Source organism: Maylandia zebra, linkage group LG17 (assembly GCF_041146795.1).
Source record: "Maylandia zebra isolate NMK-2024a linkage group LG17, Mzebra_GT3a, whole genome shotgun sequence".
NCBI classification, from domain to species: Eukaryota; Metazoa; Chordata; class Actinopteri; order Cichliformes; family Cichlidae; genus Maylandia; species Maylandia zebra.
The window spans coordinates 6,654,954-6,682,447 of NC_135183.1; the positions used below are offsets into that span (position 1 = coordinate 6,654,954).

A 27,494-nucleotide genomic window follows, 5' to 3' on the forward strand; every position below is an offset into this window, starting at 1 on the left:
AAGGTCTCCTCGTAACTCCCAGAAAATTTGCTGTCACAAGCTCGCTTGTTTGAGCATGGTAATAAAAAATCGATTGCTGACCAACACACAGGCCAGATAACTGTGAGTAACCTGCGGGCAACACTAGGCCACTAGGAAGAAAAAATGTATATTCCACAAATGGTTGCTGAAGGTTTGTTGGAGGTTGCCTGCTGTTGCTAGGGGAAGTCGGTCACAAGGAAGGGGCTGCATCAAAAACCTCCACATGATTGCTTTAGCTGCTTGCAGATAGATTCGTGGATTCATGTGTTCAATGACAAGTCCAATGCTTTTGCAAGAGAACAAACTTATCAGTAAGTACGATGTATGTGGGATGCGATAGGTTTCTGGGTACTTTCTCAACGTCGTTGCCCATATGTATCCGTTAAATTGCACCCCCTCTCCACAGTTTATCTTTGGCTAAAAGAGCAAACATCTGCCTCTCACAAAGAAACACTGACTGGAAAATGCTCAACTTAAAGTTTGTATTTAACTCGAACCTTAGTTTGGCTCTCTCATTTCGTCTGGTTTGCTTAATTCATCTCTCGAAACTCCAACTCTCCCACAGCTTCGTTCCCACAGAAAATTCTGTGTACACAAAAGCAGACACACACCAGTTTCTGGACAAGACTGAGCAGTTTAGTGAAGATAATGATTATGTTGACCAATCAAGGATTTTTCAAAAACAGTCATAAATATAATGAGATCCAAACAAATCATCCAGAGAGCTTTATTTTTCCACATCATCAAATATAAAAACTATAAACGTAAAGTATATGTGTATGTGTTTGTCATTTAGTGCTCAGCCCTCCTGTGCTTACATCTGTTTCTTATCTGATGGATGGAGGGTGATTGCACCCCTTGTTTTGTCTGCAGGCGGGGATGGTTTTGATTGACCAAACAGGCACAATTCAGGTAGCGTGGCTCTATCAGTATGCATCAGTAGCAGGAAGTTATCGTGCTGAAAGAGGCTCATTACTGGGCTGAAATCAGGGGTGATGATAGTTTACTGAACTCATTTCCCTGCAGGCTTTCTTTCATTATTGCTCTCTGTTTCTTTGTTTCATTTTGTACCCTTTTTTTTCTTTACTTACTTTCTTTCCTCTGTTGCTTTGCTGGATAGTGACCCAGCTTTAATTAACTTCACCTTTACCCACAGCTGGAAGCTGGAAGCACTATAGTGCGAGGCCTTCAGTGTATCTGTTGAATATGTTTAGTTAGCTTTGCAGCCACTCGTGTTTCTGAACCTGCATTTTGTTGACAGGAGCCCCGACGGTCACACCCTTACTGTATGTATGTTCACTGAAACCATATAGAATACAATGTCGTGAAAAGGTACTGAGTAATGTGTGCAGTTTTCGAGCACGTATAGTTTGTCTCCTTGGCGGTTGTGTGGGTGTGCGGGTGTTTACATATATGTGCCTGCATGTGAGCGTTTGATTGTGCAAAAACTACTGCAAGGAAAATGCAGGCTGATGACAGGACACCATTTAGCTCCCCTGCCACATTAAAGGGACAGTCCGCAGAAAGGGTTTGAGTTTCAGCATCCTCCTTGTGCCAAATACCACAACACTCACCACGGGACAATTACATACAGAGTGGCTTTGTTACACAAGCATTGGCAGGACATCTTTCTCCTCCTTCTCTTTTTTCCTCTTGACCTCTCTTCTTTTGTCTTCTCCTCTTGTCTCTTTTTCTTTTTTCGCTCTTCGTTCTGCTCCCCGCTGCTTTATTATGAGTTATTATAACGGCTAATGAAGTGTGCAGGCACACCGCTCCAAAGAGCATTTTTATTTTCCATCAACTCAACTAATGAAAATTCATGGAAGCAGTTGTACATTAGGCACCAGCCTCTTGTCAATGGAAAAGCAGTAATACGGCGTAGTCCACTCACTAAAACAGGGTTGCCAAGCATAAGGCCTGGGTGCCAGAATCGGCCCACCAAAGACTCCGATCGGGCCCAATGGATACCTTTGGACATTTTGAAGAAGGGCATAAATTTTGGACTTTTAACTGTGTTTTCATACATTTGAAGGTATTTCCTCTCCAAGGGCATTCATACAACAACTAAGTAATAAAGTTATAGATAAAAAATTAAATGACAGAAAAGTTCCAATTTAAAATTAAAATGGAAAATATTGGGCATTTTCTTTGAATCAACAGTAAAGCTGAGCAGTGAGCTACCAGAATATTTTCTAGCTGTTAAAATGATACTTATTTGTCTCATATTAAGATATCTGAGGTGTTAAACTTGTTCACACTGACTGAAAGGGGAAACTTGAGTGGCCCAGTCCACTTGAAATCTAAGTGGGTTGTATGAGACCCGGGATTTGACATCCCTGAAGTACCAGATTACTGACATTCCAACATTCAGTACAGACAGAAATCATAAAAATTGCAGTAAAATGTAAACTACGGAGAGAAACAGAGCCCGAAGCAAACCAAGTATCAGGAAATAGGCACATTATGCCAATAGCGTAATTATTACTCCTTAAGTTTAAAAGCTGTCTAACTGCTTTAATGAATGCTTTCAGACTCATAATTACTTTTGAGAAACAAATCAGCAACAAATTCCAGAGCGTTTTCTTCTCTTTAACCGATTTCTGGACTTCCAGTGCATTTTGACTGAACGGCAGTGATAGATTGCACCACACTTGAGGTCAGAGCACATTTTTACCTTTTGCAGCCGTGAGAGGGTTAATGCGACAAATTGAGTATACACAGCGCTCCACAGTGAAGTTAAATAAGAAAATATCGTTGCCTAATGTGCGTGAAACTGGACTTAACAGACACGGAACGTAATCTCGCCACCGATCTCGGTATGTTTATGGTCGTCTCATGACTTTTAAGATCGTTAGAAACAGTAACATAATCGGATTGGACAAATTCAATTTAAAAGTAAAACAAAACACAAAGTAGCAAAACGGCTGGATAAACAAGTTATGAAAACCAACAAGTGGCACGCGGAGACGGCTTCACTCGGGGAATATTTTCTGTTTGTGTGTGTCGTTGTCATAGATAAATATGAAACAGGTTCACAGCTTTCGGCAAAGCCCTGTGACAGAGCATTGTGTCTACGTGATGTCATGCTAAAGCATTTCCAGTTTTTATGTGTGGAAATGAAGTGCACACATCAGTGGTGGAGTGGAGGAGTAAATAAAAAGGAAAATTGGATGAAGGTTTACAGTCATTGTTCCAGCTGACTTTAAAAGCATCGACCTCCTGAAGGGTTTGATCTCGCTGCTGTAATGTTGAGACTGTGTAGAGCACATGAAGAAAAGAGGTCATATTAAGGTTGGTGAAAAATGGGGAGAGGAGACGGTGGTGGGGTGGTACTTGTTAGTACCACAGTGCTGTGTTAAGCCCTCAGTCTTTATGGAAGAAGCTGTGAGTGTGTGTTCTACAACCTGCCAAGCACATGCACTGAGATAGAGGCCATGTGCTCAGGTTTTTACACCAAACACTCAAAGAACATAAAGTAGACACATTTTTTCCGATGACTTCTCTCTTCTTTTACAAAAGCCTTAAACAAAGACTGCCCACGATGAAGCTCAATATGTAGGTGGACACCTTTTGCGTGATTGCAGTTTTTCGTCTTACACTGTACACGTTTTACTAAGTTACACTACACATTCTTCTGCCTGACTGCCCCTCCAACTTTTGTACAGACACTGCATCATCATTCCACCAACCACAACACAGGATGCTCACAGTGAAAGAAAGCTGGCCCGCACTCCAACCCAAGTAAAGTTTATTCAAACAAGGCTGTAATATGAATGAGCACTGTTTTATGCAGTTCTTCTATCACCAGCATGTTCACCTCCATAGATGTCGATGTTGATACGGTTAATTTTCTGACCGCTCTCTAACATTTTTCTGTTAACATTCCTTGGAAAAGCTTGAAGTTAATCTTGCATGGAATACAGTAGTAAAAATCTGAGTGCTGGTGTACTCGCACAAGTAAGTGTGCGCCTCTATTTATACCCATCAACCTCTCTATTCACACACATCATTTTTCATTTGAGATTCTTCTGTAGGCCTATGTGCTTTTCCTCATTTGTTTGTCTTGGCCAGTTTGTGTAACCAGGAGCATTTCTGCATACCTAACACAGGTTTTGGGGTTGAGAGAACTTTCCAGAGGTTTTTCATGACATTAAGACCAATGTTTTTCCTGCACATTAAACTCTTAGGTGGCCCTCCAGATAGTTTTTTTTTTTTTTACTGACCAGCTTAAGGGGAAAAATACGGTTCTGGAGGGAATCACGATTTAGTTCATCTTTGTATTGCAGTGTGTTCTAATAGCATTACCCTTCATGAATTGGTTTCGATGGCGAGGCACTTTTTGCTCGCTGTAATCATTCCTCTCATTCATAACAGTAATCAAGAGCTGTTTGTTTTGACTGTTTGAAAACAGGCACGAAACACTGGGAACCAGTCATTTTAAATTTGATTCTTCTTTTTTTCGAAGACCGCAACGCAGGTGATATTGCCTCATGAGCTCATACACATAAATCTGAGGGGGAAACCCTCTGGCATCATACAGCCATGATGAAAAGAGAAATTAGGTGTCACAACAGTGGCAACCACAAAATAACTTGTGAAACCAGGCTCTGAATATGTGTGTCTGAAAACACGGAGTTTGTTTTACCGCGTTTCTTTTTCACACAGCAGCATGTTTTATTTAATATCTGGCTCTGAGGTAGTACAGTAAGTGTTGTTTGATTTATGTCATCGTTCTTGGCTGTGTAGTACAATTTTCTTGATTTTCTTCATTCATGGTCTTGTTCGTACATACATATATACATATACACACACACACATACATATATATATGTATATGTATATGTGTGTGCGTGTGTGTATCAGGTATAATAAATTGGCTTTGGCTTCAACAGGGCAAAAAATCTAAAACTTGCACTTTGCAGTTGTTTTTACTGCACTACAAACATCTTTAAGTACATTTAAAAAGAACAAAGAAAATACATACATTTCATAATCTGTAAAGAATGCATGCAAAGGGCATTTTTCTTCTAGTCACCTCCACACGATCACCATCTGTCTCTTCGTTCTCTCTCTCGTATTCTTTTCTTTTATCCTACCTACACTGCCTACCAGGACCTCACTTCATCCGCCTCGACGCTCCCATGAACAACATAACCACCTCCGTGGGCCAGACGGCCGAGCTTTTGTGTCGTGTCTCCGGAAACCCACCACCCACTGTGCGCTGGCTTAAGAACGACGCTCCTGTGGTACAGGAGCCGCGGCGGGTCTCCTACAGGTCCATGCTGTTTGGATCACGCCTCCGCATCCGCAGCCTGGACACTACTGACACGGGATACTTCCAGTGTGTGGCCACCAACATCCAGGGCTCTGTTTCCACTACGGGCGTGCTGTTTGTCAAGTTCGGTGAGAAGACTTTGTTACCAGTAGCATCTAAGCATCTGTGCATCTCAAACTGATAAAACAGCCAAACTTTTAAAAACTTACTGCCGTCCATTTCCCCCCCACCTATTTCTATTTCTTTTCCTAGAGATCTGGCTCCTCATAGCAGCACTCATCTCCGCTGATTCTTCTTGTAGCTGGCAGCTTGCACAGAGAAAAATCTGGAAACAATATTGTTTATCCTGTAGTAAAAAAATCCCCTTGTCTTCTTTTCCAGATCCAGATCCGCTCCCTACGTCTCTGCCAAAAGAGCCCACGTAAGTCGCTTTTCCTCTAACCATTTTTCTCTCTGTCAGTCTATTCATTACCACAATACAAGGGACAGCTTCAGATAAGTTCGTTTGTGAGCAGATCCCACAGACAACTTGCAGATTATGAGAGAATTGCATTTTACATATTGCTGGAACTTTAAAACTAAAGAAAGACCTGCTCGTGCATGTGTCACAAGCACCTCATCGGTTTAGGTTAGTAAAACATGCAACTTGCAGGTCTTATGAACCAAAAAGATAATATACACTGTAATTTTGTTTAATATTTACTCTGATAATTATTTTAACTAAAGACACATATTAGTGTATGGAGCATTCCTACTTCATACTGAAGTCTGCACATGCAGTTTTGAAAGTGGAAAACACAGCGATGATTTGTTTGTCCAGCTACAGCAATTCAATGCTGGTTTGCAAAGAGCTACCCTAAGACGTCCTATAAAGCATATTCATTGAGTAATCACTCACTTTATAACAAGGCCTGGTCTGTAATTTTCCATTTTATTGGTACAGGTCTCATGGGGAACTAAATGAATATTTAATATGAGCCTTTAAAGCTCAGATCTCTCTTGTTCTAGAAAGCTTTTCCACCCAACTGTAGACACGCACATGGTCCATATTTGAATATTTCAGTCCACGGTTTGGAATGTGGACTGTTGGGCCGTCACACACACACACACACACACACACACACACACACACACACACACACACACATGCACACACACGCACACACACGCACACACACACACACACACACACACACACACACACTTGCGCGCAGAGTTTGGGGCCCAAAGCAGACACTGACGCACACAGTGCTTTGTCTCTATATAGCATCTAATACACTGATGCTCATATTGGAGAAAGTGGGTTACTTCACTTACACACACAACAACTTTAATGAGCAAACAGGGTTTGGTTCATAATGTTAACAAATGCGAAACCTGTGCCATTCATTCAGTTTTAGAGGAAAACGAATAAAAATGATCCAGATCCATAACAGAATGCCCACAGTGCATCACTCCACCAAGTTTCATGAAATTGGACCTGCTGTTTTTTTGTGTTGACAGACAAAATGCATTGAAAGCATTGATCTGATTTCTAGTCTATAATTAAGTTAGAAAGACGAAGTTTGACAACCTCCCCCCTCAGTATATACATCAATAACAATAGTGTTTGACAACTATTAGAATAGTTTCCAAAGGTAGCTGCATAATCAGAGCCCACCTTCACTAACTTCTGATTACAGTCATTCTGCCCTGTAAGTGGGCCTTAAAATTTGACAGAAACAGCTGAGTTCAGAAAAGAGCAGATCCAGGAGTATAAAGCGAGAATGAATTCTGTCTTCTGGTGACCTTGGTCGATTACTTGAACTCTCCCTTAAATAATGCTGTCTAAAAAGACTTGCATATTTTGTAAGTGGTTTTTGTTAAATGATACTTTAAAGTCACCTAATTCGATACCAGCAGCAAACGCACCCATAATGCTAATCCTCTAATATGAACATGCAAATAAAATTAAAGGAGGCCTTAAGTGGCAAATAAAAACCAAGTTCTACAAAATTCTTTTAGACAGCATCAAAATACGTTCCATAAAACATTTTCATGTTCTTGCCCAAATCAAAATTTTCTTTGTGTCTGGCATGCTTCCTTCGTTTTGTTTTAACGTCTCCCCGGTTATTGGATAAAACCTCTTTGAATTTTTTTCAGTTCGTTTGATTCTTGCAGGATCAAAAGAGACGAAGCTGGATGATTTTCCCCAATGACATTATGGCGAGGCTCGCTGCCATGTTCCATGCGGCGTCCTGTGAATCAAAACTGCTGGCACAAAACGCATGTCAGACACTTAGTATATCCAGTCACACGCTGGCATGAGCGCGGCCTCATGCACGGCCTCGTGCACACGCGCCCCGCTCCCTCTTAAAACATCTGTTTCTGCCGTTTCTTTTTGTTTACATGTTTTTTTGGTGTCTTCCTGTGCAGCCAAATTACAGCTTTCACAGATGATGCAGTTGGTTCACAAAAGAATCACAATGCACTTTCTCAAGGGAAACATCAATAAAAAGAAGAAATTTCAAAGAGACTTTTGGCTTCGCAGTACGGTCGTGCTGGAAATAAACTGAAATGGAAAATTGAATGAGATTTCAAGTAGGAGGAAGTGATTTTAGCCTCCTTCTGCTACATACTGACATTCACTCACCAGCCACTTCATTAGATACACCTTACTAGAGTTTGATCGGACTCTCTTTTGTTTTCAGAACTGCTTTAATTCTTGATGAGCAAAGTATGGTCGATTATACGATGCTGTCACGTCAATATGGACAAAAATGGGAGGAGGAATGTTTCCATGGCCTTCCTGAAACTATGCTATGAGGGGAAAACTAAGGCAGGCTGAGATATTTAAACAATACTTAATTGGTGGTAAGGTACCCAATTTGTGCCAAGAAAAACCAGAACACCACCAGCAGTTTGAACAATTAGTACAAGGCAAGATAGAAAATTCTGACCATGCAGTGTGAGCGTTGTAGTTAGAAATTGCGACTCATCAGACCTTCGAACATTTTTCCAATCTCCTGTCGTCCCATTTTGCTGAGTTGTGATTTTAGCTGACAGCAGTGGCACCTTTTGTGGTCTTCTGCTGCTGTAGCCCTTCAATGTTTGTGTTGTGTGATCAGAGATGCTCTTCTGCATATTTTGGGTATAACAGGTTTTTCGTTTAAATAGTTCTTTTTATTTTTTTAAAACCTACTTTTTGTCACGGCGAGTGAGGTGAGCCGTGTGGAGGCAATGAAGGAGGATCCAAACGCGGGCAGTTGTGAAGGTGTGAAGGTGGTTTATTGAGCATGAAAGTAAATACAAACGGCAAAGGGAGCTATGACTAACTAGACTGGGAACAAACTAACTACAGAACACAAACCTGAATATGAGCAGAAACACTTGGCGGTTGACAGCAGGGAAACACACAGATGACGCAGGGTGGAATACACAGACGGACCAGCAACTACAATGACGGCAGACATGACTTAAATACACAGAGAATCACAGGGGAATTACACACAGGTGGTGGACACAGCTGGGAATAATCAACAAGACGAGACAAAGGTAAAACTGAACACACTCACATGAGACGCAGACCATCACAATAAAACAGGAACAAGCAACCATCACACTAAGACACAAACTCGACATAGAGAGACAGACAGAAAATGGCACATGGAGCTAGACAAATACTAAGCAGACACAACTGAAGAACAAATCCTAAACACCACAGAAACATGAAACTCAAATAATAAACATCATCATAATCAACACTACAAGAGAACAAGAAAAAATCCCTGATGCCAACTAAAACCAAAACATAATAAAACTCAAACTACTGGGTCCGACGGACCCAGAACCGTGACACTTTTATTCCTTGTTGTCGGTTGATTGTCACCTTATAGTCACAAAGTAAGTATCTTTTCTTATTTGTGTTACTTCTCCTTTCCCATTAGCTCATTCTCCACTGCCCTCTAACACCAATAAGGCATTTTCTTTTTTTGTGTGTCATTTTCAGACCGTTCTCTGTAAACCCTAGAGATGGTTGCATGCAAAAACACCAGCTGATCAACTCTTTCAATCATGCCACGTTCAAGTCACCGTTCTTCCCCTTTTGGATGCTTGGTTTGAAACTAGCACTTGAACAAGTGTATGTTATTATAACTGGGACAGTGCCAAACATTCCAGTTGTCACACAAAACCACAATTTTCAAGCATTCTAGTTAAAATACACCCATATGCTATGTATAAAAGATTTATTTTCATTGTCAAAGTATCATTTTAAACCATGAGGTTTCTGCTCTTGCATCATAGTCACACATCATTTTATGGTAACGTTTGTTAAGGTTTATAAACTGCTTTCAAAGGCTTTATACTAGTGATAAAAGTTGGCACAAAGAAAACTTTGATTCAGCAGAACACAGTGATCAGCCTGAGCCTTGAAAAGCTCATCGAGTTAGCTCTTCAACAAACTAGACACATTGTACGCCATGGGTGTGGAAGAAATTACCTTCTCCTCACCTTGTTTTCTTTTCTGTCGACTTTTAAAGGAAAGGGTTGCAGTCAAGCGGAAGCAGCGCGAGCTCGAGTCATTACAGTCATTACAGCCTTCATTTAAATAGACAGGTGCCTCCTTTGACAACAGTGGAGGTGCGGTGGCGGCGGGCTGCTGCTCATCATTAGTGTCACGGCCAGCTTATTAGCTGTAAAGTTAGGGTGGCAGCCATCAAGAAGACAAGTTCACCTAATGATGACACTTGGTGACCTTTGGCCACTTACCTCATACCACAGCTGTTCAACAATCAAAACGTCTGCTCCTTTAGAGTTATCTGAAAGACATCTGGTTTAGAAGCTTGTCAGTTTGTGTGAATTGTATTCATTTACCCTGCACTGTTTTTTTTCTTTCTTTCACCTCCTGCTCCCAAGAAGCTGAAAGTGACAGCGGTGTTGTAGGGAAGAATTATCCGCAAGTATTGCTCATAAATTTTGGGGAAAATTTCTCGCCACCCACCTTGTTGAACCTGAACGCAAACTTCAGGTCCTCTGTGCTGCCTTTGCTTCAGCCTGGGCTGAGATTTCCATCCCCTCTGAGCCGAACTAAAAAGTATACACTCTGTGGTGTGCAAAGGATTACAGTGTGTGTCCCGAGGGTTTGGTTTTTAGTGCGGAGAGCCTCGAGGTTTCAGCTCACAATCCAAGCAGTTTGTGTTGAATGGAGCTGCCTGAGACCAGAGGAAGGAAGTGCAGTAAAGCAGGTCTGAAATTAGGGGGGGAAAGACACGTAGATGATTGAGAGATGGAAAGAGACATCTTAAAGTTTAAAGCATGGCATTTTGGAATGTTAAAGGTTTGGTGAAATGAAGATATTTCAGGGCTTCTGTCTTTCCAGATGCCAACAGCTAAAAATGAGCAGCACCAATAGATGGTCAGTAATTAAATATGGATATGTGGCTATGCGTGGCATGTCTGTTTACTTATTCTTTCTGTTTCTGTTGTTCCAGGTATGGAACAGTGGAAACCTGAAAATTGTTTTAATTTTCAGGTTACAGCCGAAACATTATGCCAGTTTCGCAACCCTCTTAATCGCAAATTTTGTCATTTTAGGATACTTTTGCTAAGAGTTGGATGAGATGAGTTATGTGTACATGATGACCCACGGCACACTGCTTTGCAGCCACTCCGGTTAGGCAGCTTTACAGCCGCCTCTCTCCTGTGTAGTACACACAGCTCTCCTGTCAGGTCCCGGCATCCCACTCAAATAGGGAAGGCATAATTATACCATGAAAATCAGCTGTGTCAGTCAGCCTTCCCCTGACACCACCCCTCCCCTACAGCTGAGCCATGTACCACACCCCACCACAGTGTATATGCACATTTTTAATATTAACTTACTGTAAATTAGTGTTCATTGGTAGTGCCTGTAATGTTATTTTGTCTTATGTGATGGATATGTTGCACGAATCAGTTGTGTTTTCATACACCAGCGAAGCAAGCAAGCGCCGCTGCTCTAAATTTTAGAAATTCGATGTAAAACGCGACGTAGCTTGCGGCCAGTGCAGCCAGTGCAGGTGGCCAGCAGGGGGCGACTCCTGTGGTTGCAACAGACAAGTGTGGGCCTAACTTGTCCGAGTGCAGACCAGAAATCCTTTGCTATTGTCCAACAATAAAATTGCAGCACAACAATATGAACTGTATTTTTAATTGTTTTATAGTGATAAGCTGAAAGTGTTATTTTTGAGGCTTCCTATGTCCGTGTTTCCAACCTTTGATCGAAGCCATTTCACTTGTACAAACATTGTAGCTTTATATTTACAGCCATGCATGGTGTATTTTCCTCTAATATCTGAAAATGTGCCTTCAGGTCCACCTGTCATCTGTCCAAGTTAAGCTTCAACGCCTAATTGCTGTGAGTTACTTTTGACTCGCATCAAATCTAAAGCGCTGATTCAGTCCACAGTCCACTATTATATCAGCAGTTACCATAATTAAGAAGCAGATTACTGTGTCAGGGCTCCTGCTTGACATTCTCCTCCATCTTCTCTCCACCTTGGAGATGTTTTCACAGAGCCTGCACAAACACAGGGAGAGGGGGGAAAAGTCTCGCCTGCCAAAATTAGAGCGCCCCAACTTTATTCATTCCCTTTTTTTCTGCCTATGCACGGCGAGTGGGGTGAAGGGAGTGAAAGACAAATACTGTTAGCAGAGTAGGAGGACGATGGCACCATTAACATTTGGGAGTTGCATGTTTTTCTTTGATGCCGGAGTCCGGTCGGGGTCGGGGGCGCTCAGGTGTGATTAGCCGCGTGAGCCGGCGTGAGATTCCGATGTAAGCTCACATCAGAGGCAGTTAAATACTCCCAGAAAAAGCTAGCATCTAAAGTCCCCACGCTGCGATAAAGCTGCCTAAAACAGTGGAAGATGCAGTTATTTACTCTCTTTTTCTGTCTGCATTCGAACGAGACTCACATTAGGCTGAACCTGATCTTTAAATGCCTTTTTTAACTTGAATTATAATGTTAAAACACTAAAGGGAGGCACTGAATGCATGACTTGGAAGTTTGCATCATTCATATGGTTAAAGCAGCTGTAAAATATAAAACCTGAAAGATTTTTGTGTTGGTGCCAAACCCACAGAGGTATCACCCAACTCTACATTTCCTTTTAGTTCTGCAGAGCTTTGACCCAAAACCCACAATACAGTTTCTGCATGGAAGTGAAAGGCACACAGGTGTGATTAGCAGCTAGCAGACCAGATATTTTTCCTCTATACTGGTGGAGACCAAAAGCAAAGCCATAATAATATTGATCATATATTTACTAGATGACAAGAAACACAACTAACGTAAGTTAAATGCCGGTGGTGTTTTGTGTCTGCTGGGATGTGTTTTCCATCTTCCTACAGATTACAGGTTATTTGCTCTGCCCTTCCTGAAGTCCAAGATAAACTAAAGAACTTATCTTGGACTTCAGGAAGGGCAGAGCAGACCCGGCCCCACTTTACATTCACGGGAGCTGTGTGGAGAGGGTACACTCCATGAGGTTTCTGGGCGTGCAGATATCTGATGACCTCTCCTGGACTGCAAATACTACAGCGGTGGTTAAAAAGGCCCAGCAGCGTCTCCACTTTCTGAGAGTGCTCAGGAGGAACAACCTGGAGGAGAGGCTGCTGGTGACATTTTACAGAGCCACCATAGAGAGCATCCTAACGTACGGCATAACAACATGGTATGCAGGGTGCTCAGCTGCAGACAGGAAAGTACTGCTGAGGGTCATCAACACAGCCCAGAAGATCACTGGCTGCTCTCTGCCCAGCCTGGAGGTCACTGCAAACTCTCGGTACCTCAGCAGAGCTGGCAATATCATCAAGGACCACTCTCACCCCAGCAACCAACTGTTTGAACTATTACCGTCAGGCCGACGGTACAGGTCACATAAAACCAGGACAAACAGATTCAGGGATAGCTTCTTTCCCAGAGCTATCACCGTAGTAAATAAGCACAAAAACAATTGAACCTATTCCATACCGTCACTGTCATTATATTATGCTGCTATTCATACTGTCATTATATTAATGCTGCTATCCTGTATATATTGTACATACTATTGTTTGAGTACTTACGATTGTTTTTTTTTGTACTTTTTATATTTTACATTTATATTTATTATTGAAACTTGCACCAAGGGAGTGACACTCCAATTTCGTTGTACTCTGTACAATGACAATAAAGGCTATTCTATTCTATTTCCTAGTTCCTTTTCAGATTTTCAGAAACAGCAGCTTATATATGTTTCCCCCCCTCAAAATAAAGATGTTGACTTACTGGATATACACAGTTTTAATCTGACAGAAGCAATAAACACACTTTACGTAACACAGCCGCCGATCCCAGAGTCTCTGTCTGTGTTTATAATACAGGGGTTTTCTCGCTGTTTGAAAAGATTAATAACACTGCACCCCGGCTGTCGAGGCTGTTTAAATTTCGCAAAACTTTCCCCCGCTGCTTTTCTCTCGGCGCTGGTAAAAAAAAAAAAACTTAAGAAAATCACAAAAATGGCTGTTTTCTTTTTTTCTTATTTCCTCCTTTCCCTCTCCTGTGCCTCCTTTCTCCTCAGTCCACTCTGTGCCGAAGAATAAAAGAGAGGCAGGTTTAACAGAGAACAGATTCTCTCAGCTCTGTTTTCTCTGGCTCCTTTTTTTATTTGGTCAGAGCTCCAACCTTTCTGCTCATTGCTTACACTTAATCTTCCTTTCACTCGCTTCGACGTATCCCCCTTTTTAGGAAGTGAACGGTTGAATGCGCTCGATGAAGGACGCGCTGTGCTGGTTTACTCATCATTAGTGTCCATCAAGAGCTGAAAGTCTTTATTGTATCAAAATTTCTGTTGTAGTGAGTGTGTATATATATGTGTGTGTGTGTGTGTGTGTGTAATATCTTTATTTACTTTTTATAAGCTTGCGATTAATTTGCCGGTTGATCTCTCGTTTACATGTAACTTGATGACTTGAGGTGATTGCTCCAATCAGGTGTGTTTAACTGTAATATAGTGTAAACGCACATTCAGTCTTAACTTTTCCTGTGTGTGTGTGTGTGTGTGTGTGTGTGTGTGTGTGTGTGTGTGTGTGTATATACATATGTCCTCTGTATCTCAGTGTGCATGTGGCTGTGTGGCAAGAAACCAACCAACACACTGTATAAGGCTCTGTAATTAGCCAGCTGTCAACACACTAGATTAAATCGACCTTGGAGCTGAGGAGACAACGGCCCGGAGGCGTGCTCCGCCTTTTAGCCTGCTGGCAATCCTGTTGTACACTCAAAGCATCAAAGGGTTTAAAAAAAAATAAAAATCCAGGCGCAATTTGACTTTGTATAGACGGGACCGTGGCGTGTGTGTGTCCCGCCCTGCACGGTGCTGGGGCTGATTGACAAATTAGTTTGAGGAAGTCGTTTTCATAACGTGTAATGACTTGAAGATGCCACACAAAGTTGATGCTGTAGCTTGACGAGGCTCGTGCGCCTGCAGTAATCAAAACAGACTGATTGAGACCCTGAAAAGTCTTTTCTTCCTCATGTAGAGCAGCTGTTATGAAATGTTTGTGCTTGCAATATCTATGTAATTGGCACCGATTTATTAATACGGCTTGTAATTGCACACTTGATGTACGGCACTGCCTTCTAGGTGTGTTCTGCAAGCAGGGGGGAGGATACAGCGATGCCGTCGAGGGTTTTTTAATCTGGCAACGATCAGCAAAGCATGCAAAATTAAACCACAATTAAGCTTTTAAATTGAATAATTATTTAGGGAATCTATTACAGATTTTCAGCTCAAGGCTGTATCTTGTATTTCCCTCTCAAGATCTTCCAGCTCTTAGGCAACAAGAGACCGCAGTCACGTAGTTTAATCAGTATAGGGCCGTTTCTGTAGGGTGTTATCTTCTCAGTAAGCATTTCTTTTGAGTTTAGGCTCACCTATTGTCTTTGTGGTTACTAGCTTCTTTTTTTTTTACACTGACTGCAGTGTTTTATGTGGTGCATTCACATTTTATCTGCTGCCTTCCAGTGAAACTCTGGGTAATTACATTTTTCCACATATGGCAAGTTTCCTTAAAACTCTCTCTTGTTATTGCACAGCTACTAAGGTGCCTTACAATGAGTAGACCAGCCTGATGAATGTGAATCTGCACCAGCTGGTTAACATAGCTTAGCATCAAAACTGAGAACAGGGAATGAGCCAGCCTGCTGCTGTCCAAAGTAAACAAAATTCAAACTGTTTGTTTAGTCCATTGAAAACACTGAAATGCATCAACTGCCTTCAGGACTCCCAGAAAGCACCACACATAACCTCCTGCAACCCTACAATCTGGGTTTTGGTTTTTTTTAAATCACTTTAGCAGTTTTACAGATAACACAATCAACATATAAAATGTGAATCTGTGGTGTTGGACAAAGCCGAGGTAGCTGCTTCCTTTATTTATGTCATCATGCTAGCAACCCCTGGCGATAGAGTCGCATTCAGCATACAAACGTTATTTCTTAACTTCAGGAAGAAGGTGAACATGCTGTTTGGCTAACCAGTTGCCTTATTTGATATTAACAAAACCCCAAATGCATGCTAACTCTGAAACGAGGCGCAAAAAAGTGTCCTGTTAGTTCAGAGAGATATGCAGGCCCGCCATTTCAAAACCACTCGCCCATTAAACCCCCCAGCCCGCAGCATAGTGCATGTGCTGTTTTTGGTCACAATAGACTCTTACTGAGACTGTGAACTTGTGTGCTGTATTGAGAAACCCTGGATTTTGGTTTCACTTCTTCGCACCTCGGTGCCAGTGTCAACACGGCTGCGGTTCTCTGATGCTGGCCAGGACTGATTATGATTTGCTCTACACCACAAGCATCGCACCCATTCAGACTGAGGGGATGACAGGCCCTCTCAATTTTTGGATGCATTTCTTCTCGACCACATGCTGATTTTCTTCAGCGCTTCAGACTAACACATGGGGCTCTTCTCTCTCTTTTAATTTTAGGAGTAGGGGGAACACATCTGTCACACTGAAAGTCTTTTTTCTTGCCATTCGGACTTGCACGCAAATGGCTCTGTGAGTTTTCTCAACCTGCTTGCAGTTTAATTGGGGTAAGAGCAGTAGCTGGTGGACAGTCCCCTATTTGCTTATGTTCATCTGCAAAACGTGGAACATGAAGCGGGGAAACTTTCTTGGCGAAATTTATAAAAAGGTATTCTGTCCATGTTTGGGTCATTCAATGAAAGCCAATCAAATCCTCCAGCCTGACCCCATTAAAATAAGCTGGGGTGTGTATCATATAATTCACTGGTGAAATTGTCAAAAAAGGGCATTATAGTTAAAGGTTCAGTGGTCACCTCACCAGGTGAAAAAGCAAGTTATAGCATATTAAAGGTCTCCTTTTTACCTGCATTTGCATATCAGACTCAGCTTCTAGTCTAGTCGTCAAAACATAATCGGTAGGCGCTCTGATGCTTCGTGTTCAAATATGAGTGTGTTTACTGTTCCACTTTGAAAAACAAAGGTTGTTCTGCAGGGACATTTTGAACCTCTGTACTTTGCATAGATTGGGGCCTTTTTCCCCACAAGTAGGCGTGCAAAAAATGCACACTCACAAACTGAGTCAAAGAAGTGCCCACAGAGTTGCTCTTACAAAGCCTATCTCTCTCACGTGTTTAGTTAAGTCCTCGGCGGGGCTTAATTGCCGTCTTGTTTGGGATTCTTTTTAGCGTGGTGCTGATTGATTGGGGATCAGGGCCCTAATATGGCTCATCGGGGACGGGCCCTTTTGACATGCCCTGGTCCCAGAGCACCAGCGGCTGTTTGAAATCAGAGATCCCACCACAGCCTCCCTCCCACAAGCCCCACCTAAATCCTGCCCCACACACTCGGGGGGGGGGGGGGGGGGGGGGGGGGGGGCATAAATTGTAGACGGCCTTAGCCATTAAAGCAATTTACATTATTAGGCATTAGACGCGACACACGTCTGTCTTTACACACATGAGTTTTCATACACCACTCTTTATTAACGGAGCTTTTGCACACATGCTTGGACAAGGCCGACTTCCTGTTTCCCAGGTTTCTTTGTGTATGTGTGTTGGTGATCTCGTTGGCAGGTCTGGTCAAGGTCAGATCTGGCAAAGTGTGTGTGTGTGTGTGTGTGTGTGTGTGTGTGTGTGTGTGTGTGTGTGTGTGTGAGAGAGAGAGAGATATTTTGTGAATCACAGTTTCTCCCTGAGGGTTAGAAGGTCTACACAGGGTATTTGGGTTTTCCCTGAACTCTGCCCTAAACCTCCCATGAACACACACACACATATACACTTTTGCACAGGAAAAAAGGGAACTGTATGCAGAGAAAGTGCTCTTTCTTTGCCCTTGGTGGTGTGTGAGAGAAACAAATGGGCACAGTGTATGTTGTGTCTATTTCGAGGTTATATAGACGCTTTTGTTAGCAGTTTAGATCGCTGTCCTGCCAGCGAAAGCCAGATGGCATGCAGCACTTAATGTGATCAATGCAGTTTGCGCTGAGAGTGTTATTATCTTCCATCAGTTCAGGTCAGTTTATCAATCAGCTTAGCATTTATTAGTCCTGGCGCCCACCAAATTGCATGCATGTGACCAAAGGCCATTCAGGGTTTTGATAAAGTCTCCTTTTCTGGATTTTCTTGAAAAGCTAGATGAACGCAACCTCACTGGACCAATTCTACAGTTTTATTAGTGTCATTGTGAGGCAGAGAGCCCAGATTACGTATGTTTTTCTGTTTTGATCAGATTCATTCACTGCTGTGAAATGATGTCAAACTCATCTTAGGTGGGCCAGGATAGGGTGAGGTCAAGTATGAGCAAATTTGGGCTGCTGGAGCCTGGTGACAAAACTGATTAAATTATGTTTCTTTTTCCAGCCTGTGTTCAGCTCTGTTTTTGTAAAGACTGTAAGAGATATATTGTATGCCTAGAGTTTACACTGCTCCTGCACTTTAGCAATTTTAAAGTGGACTTTATAAAATGCTGCTGACCCAGTCTTAGCATGAAAACTCTTAGTCTGTGTGGTGAAAAATGACACACAGACACCCATGTTCATGACTGAGTCTTATGAGTCACAAATGAATTTGCCAAATGCATTACAACTGGGATCGCATACCTTTTTGATTTCACCCTTCCCCATAGCCATTGCTTTGTCTGACCACTGATAATGCTTTCTGTAGCACTTTGATACATTCTAACGATACACTTTGACACTTTCACATCATCGTCAGTCCAAAAAAATAAAAATAAACAAAGCCTCCAAAAGTTAACCCACTCAATACATTTATTTTAAGTGTGTTAAGTGATTTTTTTTATATACACCATGTAGTACTATGTGGAAAAGCAGAGATATATCAGGATATCCATTTTTTTTATAAAATGTTAGAATCTAAAAAAAAGTTGCATTTGCATTTGTTAATCAGAAAATCTTGAGGACTCGACCGCCTCAATAAGAGCTAAAGTGAAATTATTTGCTATTAGGAGATCATTTTGACTTCATGTCTCTTGGTATAAACACAGAACTCAAAGAATTCCTATTTTAAATTGATGGGGAAATCCCCCAAACAGCAAGGAGGGTTGTTTTTGCAGCCAAGCCAGCAAACACTTTAAACAGTTTTCATCTGATTTGACCTGTGATTCCATACATGCCATTTCCATGTCTAAGTAAACAATCAAATTAAAGTTAATTTAGCTAATGCTTCAGAATAATCCCCAAATATGTGTCTAGTGGTGTTTTGCGCTGGCTTGCTTCTAGAGGGACTTTGACTTTGTTATAATGCAGCTTCGGCTGATAAGCAGTTCGTGTGAGTCGGCGAGGTTCGTGCATGCACAGAAACCTTTTGGTTTGTTGAAATACTATAATGTTTCCTCCATCACAAAAAGGTTCTGTGAACATACACAAAGTTGCACATACGTACACATATATCAAGCACATTGTAAATATATACGACAGCTGTGAGAGGGTTTGCCTGGCGCTTTCACCAAATGAATAGTTGTGTTTGTTTCCACGAGTGCAGGAGCCTTAACTTATCTTATTATTGGAAGGTTGGACCTTGAAGACAAGTCATATCCCTTAAAATACCTTCAGCAAAACCATTTTTAAGTATGCCTGTAAGTTCTTATGTCCGTGTCAAGATTTGTGCTTTACACCGGTTGTCACACAGCAGGTGAATATTGTACTATTATGGCTGGAGCATTCCAATAAATATTTTCTGTTGTACTCACATTCCTTAAGCTTGGTTGTGTGCTTCAGTTTCATCAACATATTACTACTTGCCTGTAGTTCCCAGGAACTCCAGACAAAATGCCTGGATACTCTGAATGTAAAATGTGTTGAGAAACAGCAACACGACTGATGTGTATAGCAAAGGAAAGGGGGTTCCACCTGATCACATTGGGTAATAATTGTTCATTCATCCTAAAAAGAAATTTATAAAGTGAACCAAAGATATATTTTCAGTGACTGGGATCAAAATCCAGTATTTTGCATATTGATTTCTGACACTTTTTACTGTTGTTTCCTTTTAACTGCTCTTACTGCAAACTTTAGCACAGAGGATCTGGTCTTCATTGTTAATCAAACATGCTGCACCTTTGTTCACTCTATCACCTCCTACAAGGACAAAGAGCCAAATTCAACACCGCACCCGGACTGAATATATCCAGCAGTAAATTAAAAAGAGGCTGTAAAAGAAAAGAAAGAAAAAATCTACATGTATTTTATGACATCTGTTATCAACATGCAGTTGAAGAGTATCCCTTTTCTCAAATGTATTTCTTAGACTATCTTTCTAACCCCCAGAACAGTGTTTAAAGTCACAGGCTCAGGTATAGCTCCCTGACATTTTCATTTCGCTAGTGCGAATTTTGAAAGGGTTAATGATGTTAGGGTTTGTTTGGGTTTTTTTACATTGCAGTAGATATAATTTTAAGTTTCACCTTCCTTTTCACCTGAAACCTTTCTACCTTTCTAAAGTGCTTTGCACTTTTGGCAAATCACTTTGTAAACTGCTTTTAAAGGTGCTATATAAATAAAGTGTGTTATCATTTGTAATGCTTTTTTTTCCGTGGGAATTGCAGAAAATGTATCCAGTGGACAAAGGCATACAGAAGATACTGTCAGCAGTTCATTAGAAGCTTTGTTTAGTTACAGGAATGTCGTTTAAGGTGGATGTCCTTAAACTGAACATAAGTCTTTTTGTGTGTTTTCTCTGTCATACAGTCCCCAGTGTGTTTAAAGACGGATTATTTATGAGCTTCACAACAGTGTTACCTTTCTCCGTGTCTTTTGTGATTCTTACTCGCTCTCATCAAGGATTATTTCAGTTTCCTCAGGAAGCCGTGCTTGTGTTCAAACATGCACATTCTTGTTCCTTAAGCACCGTCAGTAGCCAGTTAGCCAAAACATGTGTCCTCCTGTCTTTTTTAAGTGTCTGTCTCTGTGTGTTCAGATTGGGATCTGTGATCTAGGCTATAAGCTGTCGTAAATCATGCACAAAAGTGTGTGTGTATATATCTGTGTGTGTGTGTGTGTGTGTGTATATCTGTGTGTCGGGGGGTAGAAGCAGGTTTGCTCCTGGCAGTCTTGTTTCACTCTTCTTTATTTTCTGCTTTCCTTTCTTCAATCGTCATTATTGTTTCCACACGGATGTTTGCTGGCAGCCTGGAGTCAATTCAAGGAATGCTATTAAGAAAAAAGATAAAGTCAGGAATCTATTTGCAACAGAGATATGGAAAACAAGAATAAAATTTGTAATAGCTCTCCGGGGGGAGAAGACCTCTTACGAAAATAAATTACGAACTGATGTATTTGTTATACTCGACTGACAGTTTGGAATTCAGAGCCCTAATTTTTTGTTACATGGAAGTCAAACATTATAAGGCTGTTTTCCCATTTTGCTGGTCCTTCCTGCTTAAACAACTTTAGATGTTCTGAAAATTATCAACATTTCTATTTTTCAGATATCAGAGCTGCCAGGTTCTTTGTATTTTGTATTTTATTAATCTTTGACCCTCCTTTTAATGTTCTTCATCACACTTTTTCCTTTACTTTCCTTTGCTTTGGGTTATAGTTTTTGCTAAGGCATTCATGTGGCTATTCAAGCGAAAACCCTCCAGCCCTCTCCTCCTCAGGCAGCAAATTCGACTCTGTGACCCCTGAGCTCTGTTTGTTTGTATGTATGCGTCTGCCGAAAAACCACTGGGTTTATGTCAGGCTTAAGCAGACATATTGCCTCCTATACTCCTAATTGACAGACAGATTGACACCTTCACTGCCCAAACCCTCCACCCTCCAGGACCTCTGAGTCCCTTCTGCCCTCTGGGAAAGTGATGTCACCAGGTCAGGAGTTTTGTGAGGAGTGATGGGATTGATGTCGGTTCCTTTCCTGCATGTTGAACTCTTGTATTAAACTTTTCTGGGTCTTATAGCAGAGCGCAGTGCAACACCAGCATCTATATCTGGGAGTCATTTTTGCGTTATTATAGATAAGATAAGTATCTAAGTTGCATTCAGTGAAGTGTTTTACAAAACTAATTTTCTAGGTTTTATCTCAATTCAAGAGTTATTCAAACAGACAGCTTAATGAAAGCTTTAGCTTTTATTTTTCAAAGTCACTAATCACTGCACTGGCTTTTCAGTAAAAATCAGTTGAAGTATGTGCAAGAATTCTATATTTGGCATTAGCAGAGAAACAAAGACTGCGACTGTAGACTATGTTCAGACCAAGTGATAAGCAATGAGACTGAAAAATGAAGCCAGAGTAAAAATATTCAAAGGGTCAAAGCCACTGAGTAACTAACTTTGTTTCGGAATAATTCTCTATTTTGTTGTCTTATTTCATTGTTTTATGTAAACAACACTCTTCTTCCATATTTATTGATACAAAGTTGCTCTTGTAAAAGAGGAAATTTTTTTAAAGTGAAGTTGTTCACAGTTTTCCAAAATGTCTGGTTTTGATTCTTTGGCACCTGGTCTCTTCAGAAGTGTACCCTTTCTGCTGGTCAGTGGAGCACAGATGCTACACCTTAAATATGACTCATTAGGAGAGAATTCTAATGTCTAAACCCCGGTTACAGTCGCAGTGAGATAAATATCTAGAGAGAGAGATTTTTTTTTATATTAGCACATAATTAGCTGGTTTCCACTGCATCATCCTTTTTAACCTAGCTAGCATTAGCTCACAGCTTATATGGTCACTCCAGTGTTTGGTTACTTGTCTCTTAAAAGGCCATAGAGGCTCCAAAACAGTAGTCCACAAACCAAACCAGTGACACATCCATGTTTTATACACTTTGCCTTAGACCCACTGTCTGTGTGCTTAAAAGTGCAGCCTCCCCATTTATTTAAATGATACCAGACTGAGTGGGTAGCCAGGCAGGCAGTAAAATAACAGCTGGATCATCTGTAAACGGCAGACACTGAATTCCCCATTTGTACTGTTTACCCCGTTACTGTTTATATTAATACTGTGATACAAAACCACAGAAGAAGAAACCTTCTTCCTCCTAGTATTATAAAGCTTCATTCATGGTTTTGGCACCCAATAAACCCTCATACTGATGGCTATATTAATCAAGCTTAGCATTCAGGCAGTTTCGACCATACTACCAAAGTTTTGCTATGCTGGATGGAAAAAAACTGTGATTTTGATTTTGTTTTCAGAGAAGCCTCCTTATTTTTTTCCCTTTTAAAAAAAATGCACACCAGCTCAAATTAATCCCTCATGTTTGTTCTTACATCCTTCTTCTCTTAGCGCTCTGTTAGTTTCCTTCTCTCTGACAGAAGCCTCTATTGTTGCAGTCAGCGAGCAGCAGTAACATGATGACCAAGAGGGCCTTCTCTCTCCATTGTATCCTGATGCAGTGCCTCAGTTTGCCCTCACTTGCTGTTCATTCCCAGTGTGGTCACGGGCCACTGGCAGCCACAGATCCCAGTCAGCCTCAGCCTCTGGTGGCCATTTTGGCTCCCTGTCAGTAAGAGATCATTACACAGCCCTACTGTGATAATGAAATCACGAGTGCACACCAATGGAGAGAGCCCAACATGCTGACGAATGCGTGTAGATTTCACCTGCTGCACAGACAAATTGAAAAACGGAGACTTAGATGCACTTGTGCATCTCCAGATGCACAAGTGCCGTCTGATTTGTTGTTGGGCATCTTTAATCTGTTGCAAACATACATAGCGTCTAACACATAAATTTGCAAACAGTTGTATTCAAGTGATACAATACAACTCATGAGCTTTACTGGGCATATCCAACCAGTCACCTTCTTTTCTGACTCTCTTTAGATGATTTGCACATCATTGCACTTTGGCTTCTTTTACATGACAATTATGAATTTATACAACGTAATATGTATAATGGGTTGGTAACAAAAAGGTACATTATCAACTAAATTTGCAGGTTTAGAGCAGCAAAAAGTTATTGGTCATGTTAGACCTCCTGATTCTGTCAAAGCATTTATTATTCCTGTCAAACCAGGATGAGAGTGATTAAATAAAAACTAGTTTAGGGGCATCCCTAATCAGGATACAACAGCTGTGACCTCATGTTGCTAGCAGCTCATCTCCTCTTCACTCAGCACCCAGAGCAGCTAATGGAAACAAAACCCTAAAATCTAAAGTGTCATCACGATTTCCCTCCCCCTTCTCATTATCCTCAAATCCTTTCCTTTCCATAGCATGCTCCAACAAAGAGCATTGAGATTCACATCCCTTTACCCCACAACTCAGCACAAACCCATCATCACAGACTTCTTATGGGGAAACACTCGAGCTTATATCCTCAAGGCTTAAAGGTTTCTTTCATTATCAGAACCCTACACCAAAGTTTAATCCTCAAATGAGACCAGGACGAGGCCGCTTGTCATATTCTGTCACACCACCTCCTCCCACCACAACTCTTCATATTCATGAAGCAGATGTGAGGAAGCAGTTTAAGAACCTGAATGCTCGGAAAGCTCCCGGCCCAGACGGTGTGTCTCCTGCCACCCTCAGACACTGTGCAAACGAGCTGGCCCCAGTGTTTTCTGGCATTTTCAACTCCTCACTGCAGGCATGTCATGTGCCTGCCTGCTTCAAGTCCTCCACCATAATCCCTGTCCCCAAGAAATCTAGGATCACTGGACTAAATGACTACAGACCCGTGGCTCTGACATCTGTGGTCATGAAGTCTTTTGAGCGCCTAGTTCTCTCCCATCTCAGGACCCTCACGGCCCCCCTCCTGGACCCCCTGCAGTTTGCATATAGAGCCAACAGGTCTGTAGACGACGCCATCAACATGGCCCTACACTTCATCCTGCAGCATCTGGACTCCCCAGGAACCTACGCCAGGATCCTGTTTGTGGACTTCAGCTCTGCCTTCAACACCATCCTTCCAGACCATCTCCGAGGCAAGCTTTCCCAGATGAATGTGCCTGATCCCATCTGCCGGTGGATCACTGACTTCCTGACGGACAGGAAGCAGCATGTGAGGCTGGGAAAGAATGTCTCGGACTCCCGGACCATCAGCACCGGCTCCCCTCAGGGCTGTGTTCTTTCTCCTCTGCTCTTCTCCCTGTACACCAACTGCTGCACCTCCACCCACCAGTCTGTCAAGCTAATCAAGTTTGCAGATGACACCACCGTTATTGGACTCATCTCGGACGGGGACGAGTCTGCCTACAGGAGGGAGGTTGAACGTCTGGTGTCCTGGTGCAGCCACAACAACCTGGTGCTGAATGCCCAGAAGACAGTGGAGATTATTGTGGACTTCAGGAAGCACACAGCCCCATTCCCCCCCATCATCCTGTCTGACACCCCCATCACCTCTGTGGACTCATTCCGCTTCCTGGGTACCACCATCACCCAGGACCTGAAGTGGGAGCCCACCATCACCTCCGTCATCAAGAAAGCCCAGCAGAGGATGTACTTCCTGAGGCAGCTGAAGAAATTCAACCTGCCAACACGGACGATGATGCAGTTCTACACTGCAATCATCGAGTCCATCCTCACCTCCTCCATCACCGTGTGGTACGCTGGAGCCACTATCAGGGACAAACAGAGACTGCAGCGTGTTGTGCGCTCTGCTGAGAAGGTGATTGGCTGCAGACTCCCATCTTTGCAGGACCTGTACACCTCCAGGACATTGCGGCGTGCAGCTCGGATCTCAGCTGACCCTTCTCACCCTGGACACAGTCTGTTTGACCTGCTCCCCTCAGGCAGAAGGCTCCGGTCCATTCACACCAGAACCTCTCGCCATAAGAACAGTTTCTTCCCCTCTGCTGTTGGACACATGAACAATAACCATATGACTGTACCCGCCACTAACACATGACCCTACGCTGTGTTCACTGCATCATTCTATGTTTGGCACTGATCACCACCTGCACTCATGTATATATCTTTCAACGTAGCACTCTTAATTCTTATTCTCATGTATATATCTCATGTATATCTCATGCACATATCTTTCCACGTAGCACTTTTAATTCTTATCCCTACTTTTATTTTTTTCCATGTCTATTTAAGTGCTATTTATGACAGCATGTTTGCACTGAAGCACCGCAGCAATTTCCTAATGTTGTAAACCTGCTCAACATTTGGCAATAAACCCCTTTCTGATTCTGATTCTGATTCTGATTCTGGAGTAAAGAAAGTGTGTGCTCATTCGTGTCACAGCCTTTTTGAGCTGTGTTCATGTTCTGTGTTCATTGGTCGGACAGTTATCTTCACTGCCATGTGTCCCACTAATGAATAAAAATCGTCACGGAAAAGTTAAAGCAGATAAGAGTGAAGACGAGTCATCACATTGGAAAGTGGAACTGGGAGAGTTTGCGGAATCTGTGGAAATCCTGAGAACTTTGGACGTTTTGATGAATATGGTTTAAAAAATCCAGATTGAACAACTTATTAGAGATATTCAGAGTTGACTCAACATTTTTTAACATTCTTCCTTAACTGAAAACTCTCCCTTTCCTGATAATTCTATGTTTGTGTTAAACCACAGCCCTTAAATCCCGGAACGTGTCTGTGTCATTGTACTGATGTTCTGACACAGTATTAGTCAAGAGATCAGAGAGAAGACATCAAAACGAGCCCACTCCATCCTATCATCAGTTTGTGGTTTATATGTTTCATTGTCCAAGCACGTGTGTTTCTGCCTATGAAAAACTGAAAATGTACAGTGCAAAGGTTTTGAGCCACTCCTAATTTCTTTAGAATTTGCTTCTAGGAGCCAGACTTTCTTGTGATGTTTATTAAAATGGTCTTGAGCAACGATTCTCGGTGCTTTTTCACAGTTGTTTGGACATTGGCTGCTTTTTCACAGTGTAGTCCGTGCACCTGACCAGTTCAAGCAACTGACTGCTGACCTATGGCTTGTTCAAGCATAAAAAGGCACCTTACTCAAATGATGAATCAGTGTTGTGTCAAAACATAATCGAAAACTTCGCAAGGTACCAATTTGAAATTGCAACTTTGGGCTAGCAGCCTGTAGCAATTGTTCCCATTTATCTAGCTGAAGCAACATCAAACAAAAAACTTAAATGGCCTTCAAGGAAAACTATTCCTGAAGACTACTTAAAGAAATTATAAGAAAGATGCCAAAGGGAATTCAGGCAGTGATGAAAAATAAAGGTGGCCAAATACCAAATACTGACTCTCACACTACAATTGTACAAACTCTGTTTTTGCTTTCTATACTTTATTTCCATGTAGGCTTGCACATGTTTTAATATATCCCTGCACCTATTTCCAATTTTGCTAGCAAAACATAAAGAAATTTGAAGTGGCTCAAGACACAATATTGTAAATATGTCCATGTTCTTTTCCTTGTAATCCTAATTTTAGTTTACAGAATGACTCCAGAGCTGCTGTTTGAGTCTGATGGTTTACCACATTGGTTCAAATTAAAACATCTCAACACCTATTAGATGGATTACCATGCAATAATATGCAGATGTTGGATTATGTTACCTTATGTATTTGACAATCTCCTAGCACCACCGTGTGGATTTACATTTGGGATTTCGAGTGAGACGTCCTGAAAACATAAAGCAGTGTTAGCTTGGTTTTTATAACAGTGCCAAAATAGTTAGTATGGATAGGATCAGTCTTGTTCTCTTATTGGATGCTTTCAAATTTATATAAAACTCACCTCCCACTTTATTAGGTACACTTGCTCAACCGGTCATTAACAA

At 41.7% G+C, this 27,494-nt stretch overlaps 1 protein-coding gene across 1 annotated transcript in view; it reads left to right on the forward strand.

Moving 5' to 3' along the window:
• Window positions 1–27,494, forward strand: part of LOC105940494 (inactive tyrosine-protein kinase transmembrane receptor ROR1) — a 136,379-nt gene that overhangs the window by 89,783 nt on the left and 19,102 nt on the right. The window contains exons 3-4 of the mRNA XM_024799294.2: window positions 5,134–5,424; window positions 5,678–5,717. Of these exons, the coding sequence (XP_024655062.2) occupies window positions 5,134–5,424; window positions 5,678–5,717 (331 nt within the window). The remainder of the gene's footprint in view (window positions 1–5,133; window positions 5,425–5,677; window positions 5,718–27,494) is intronic.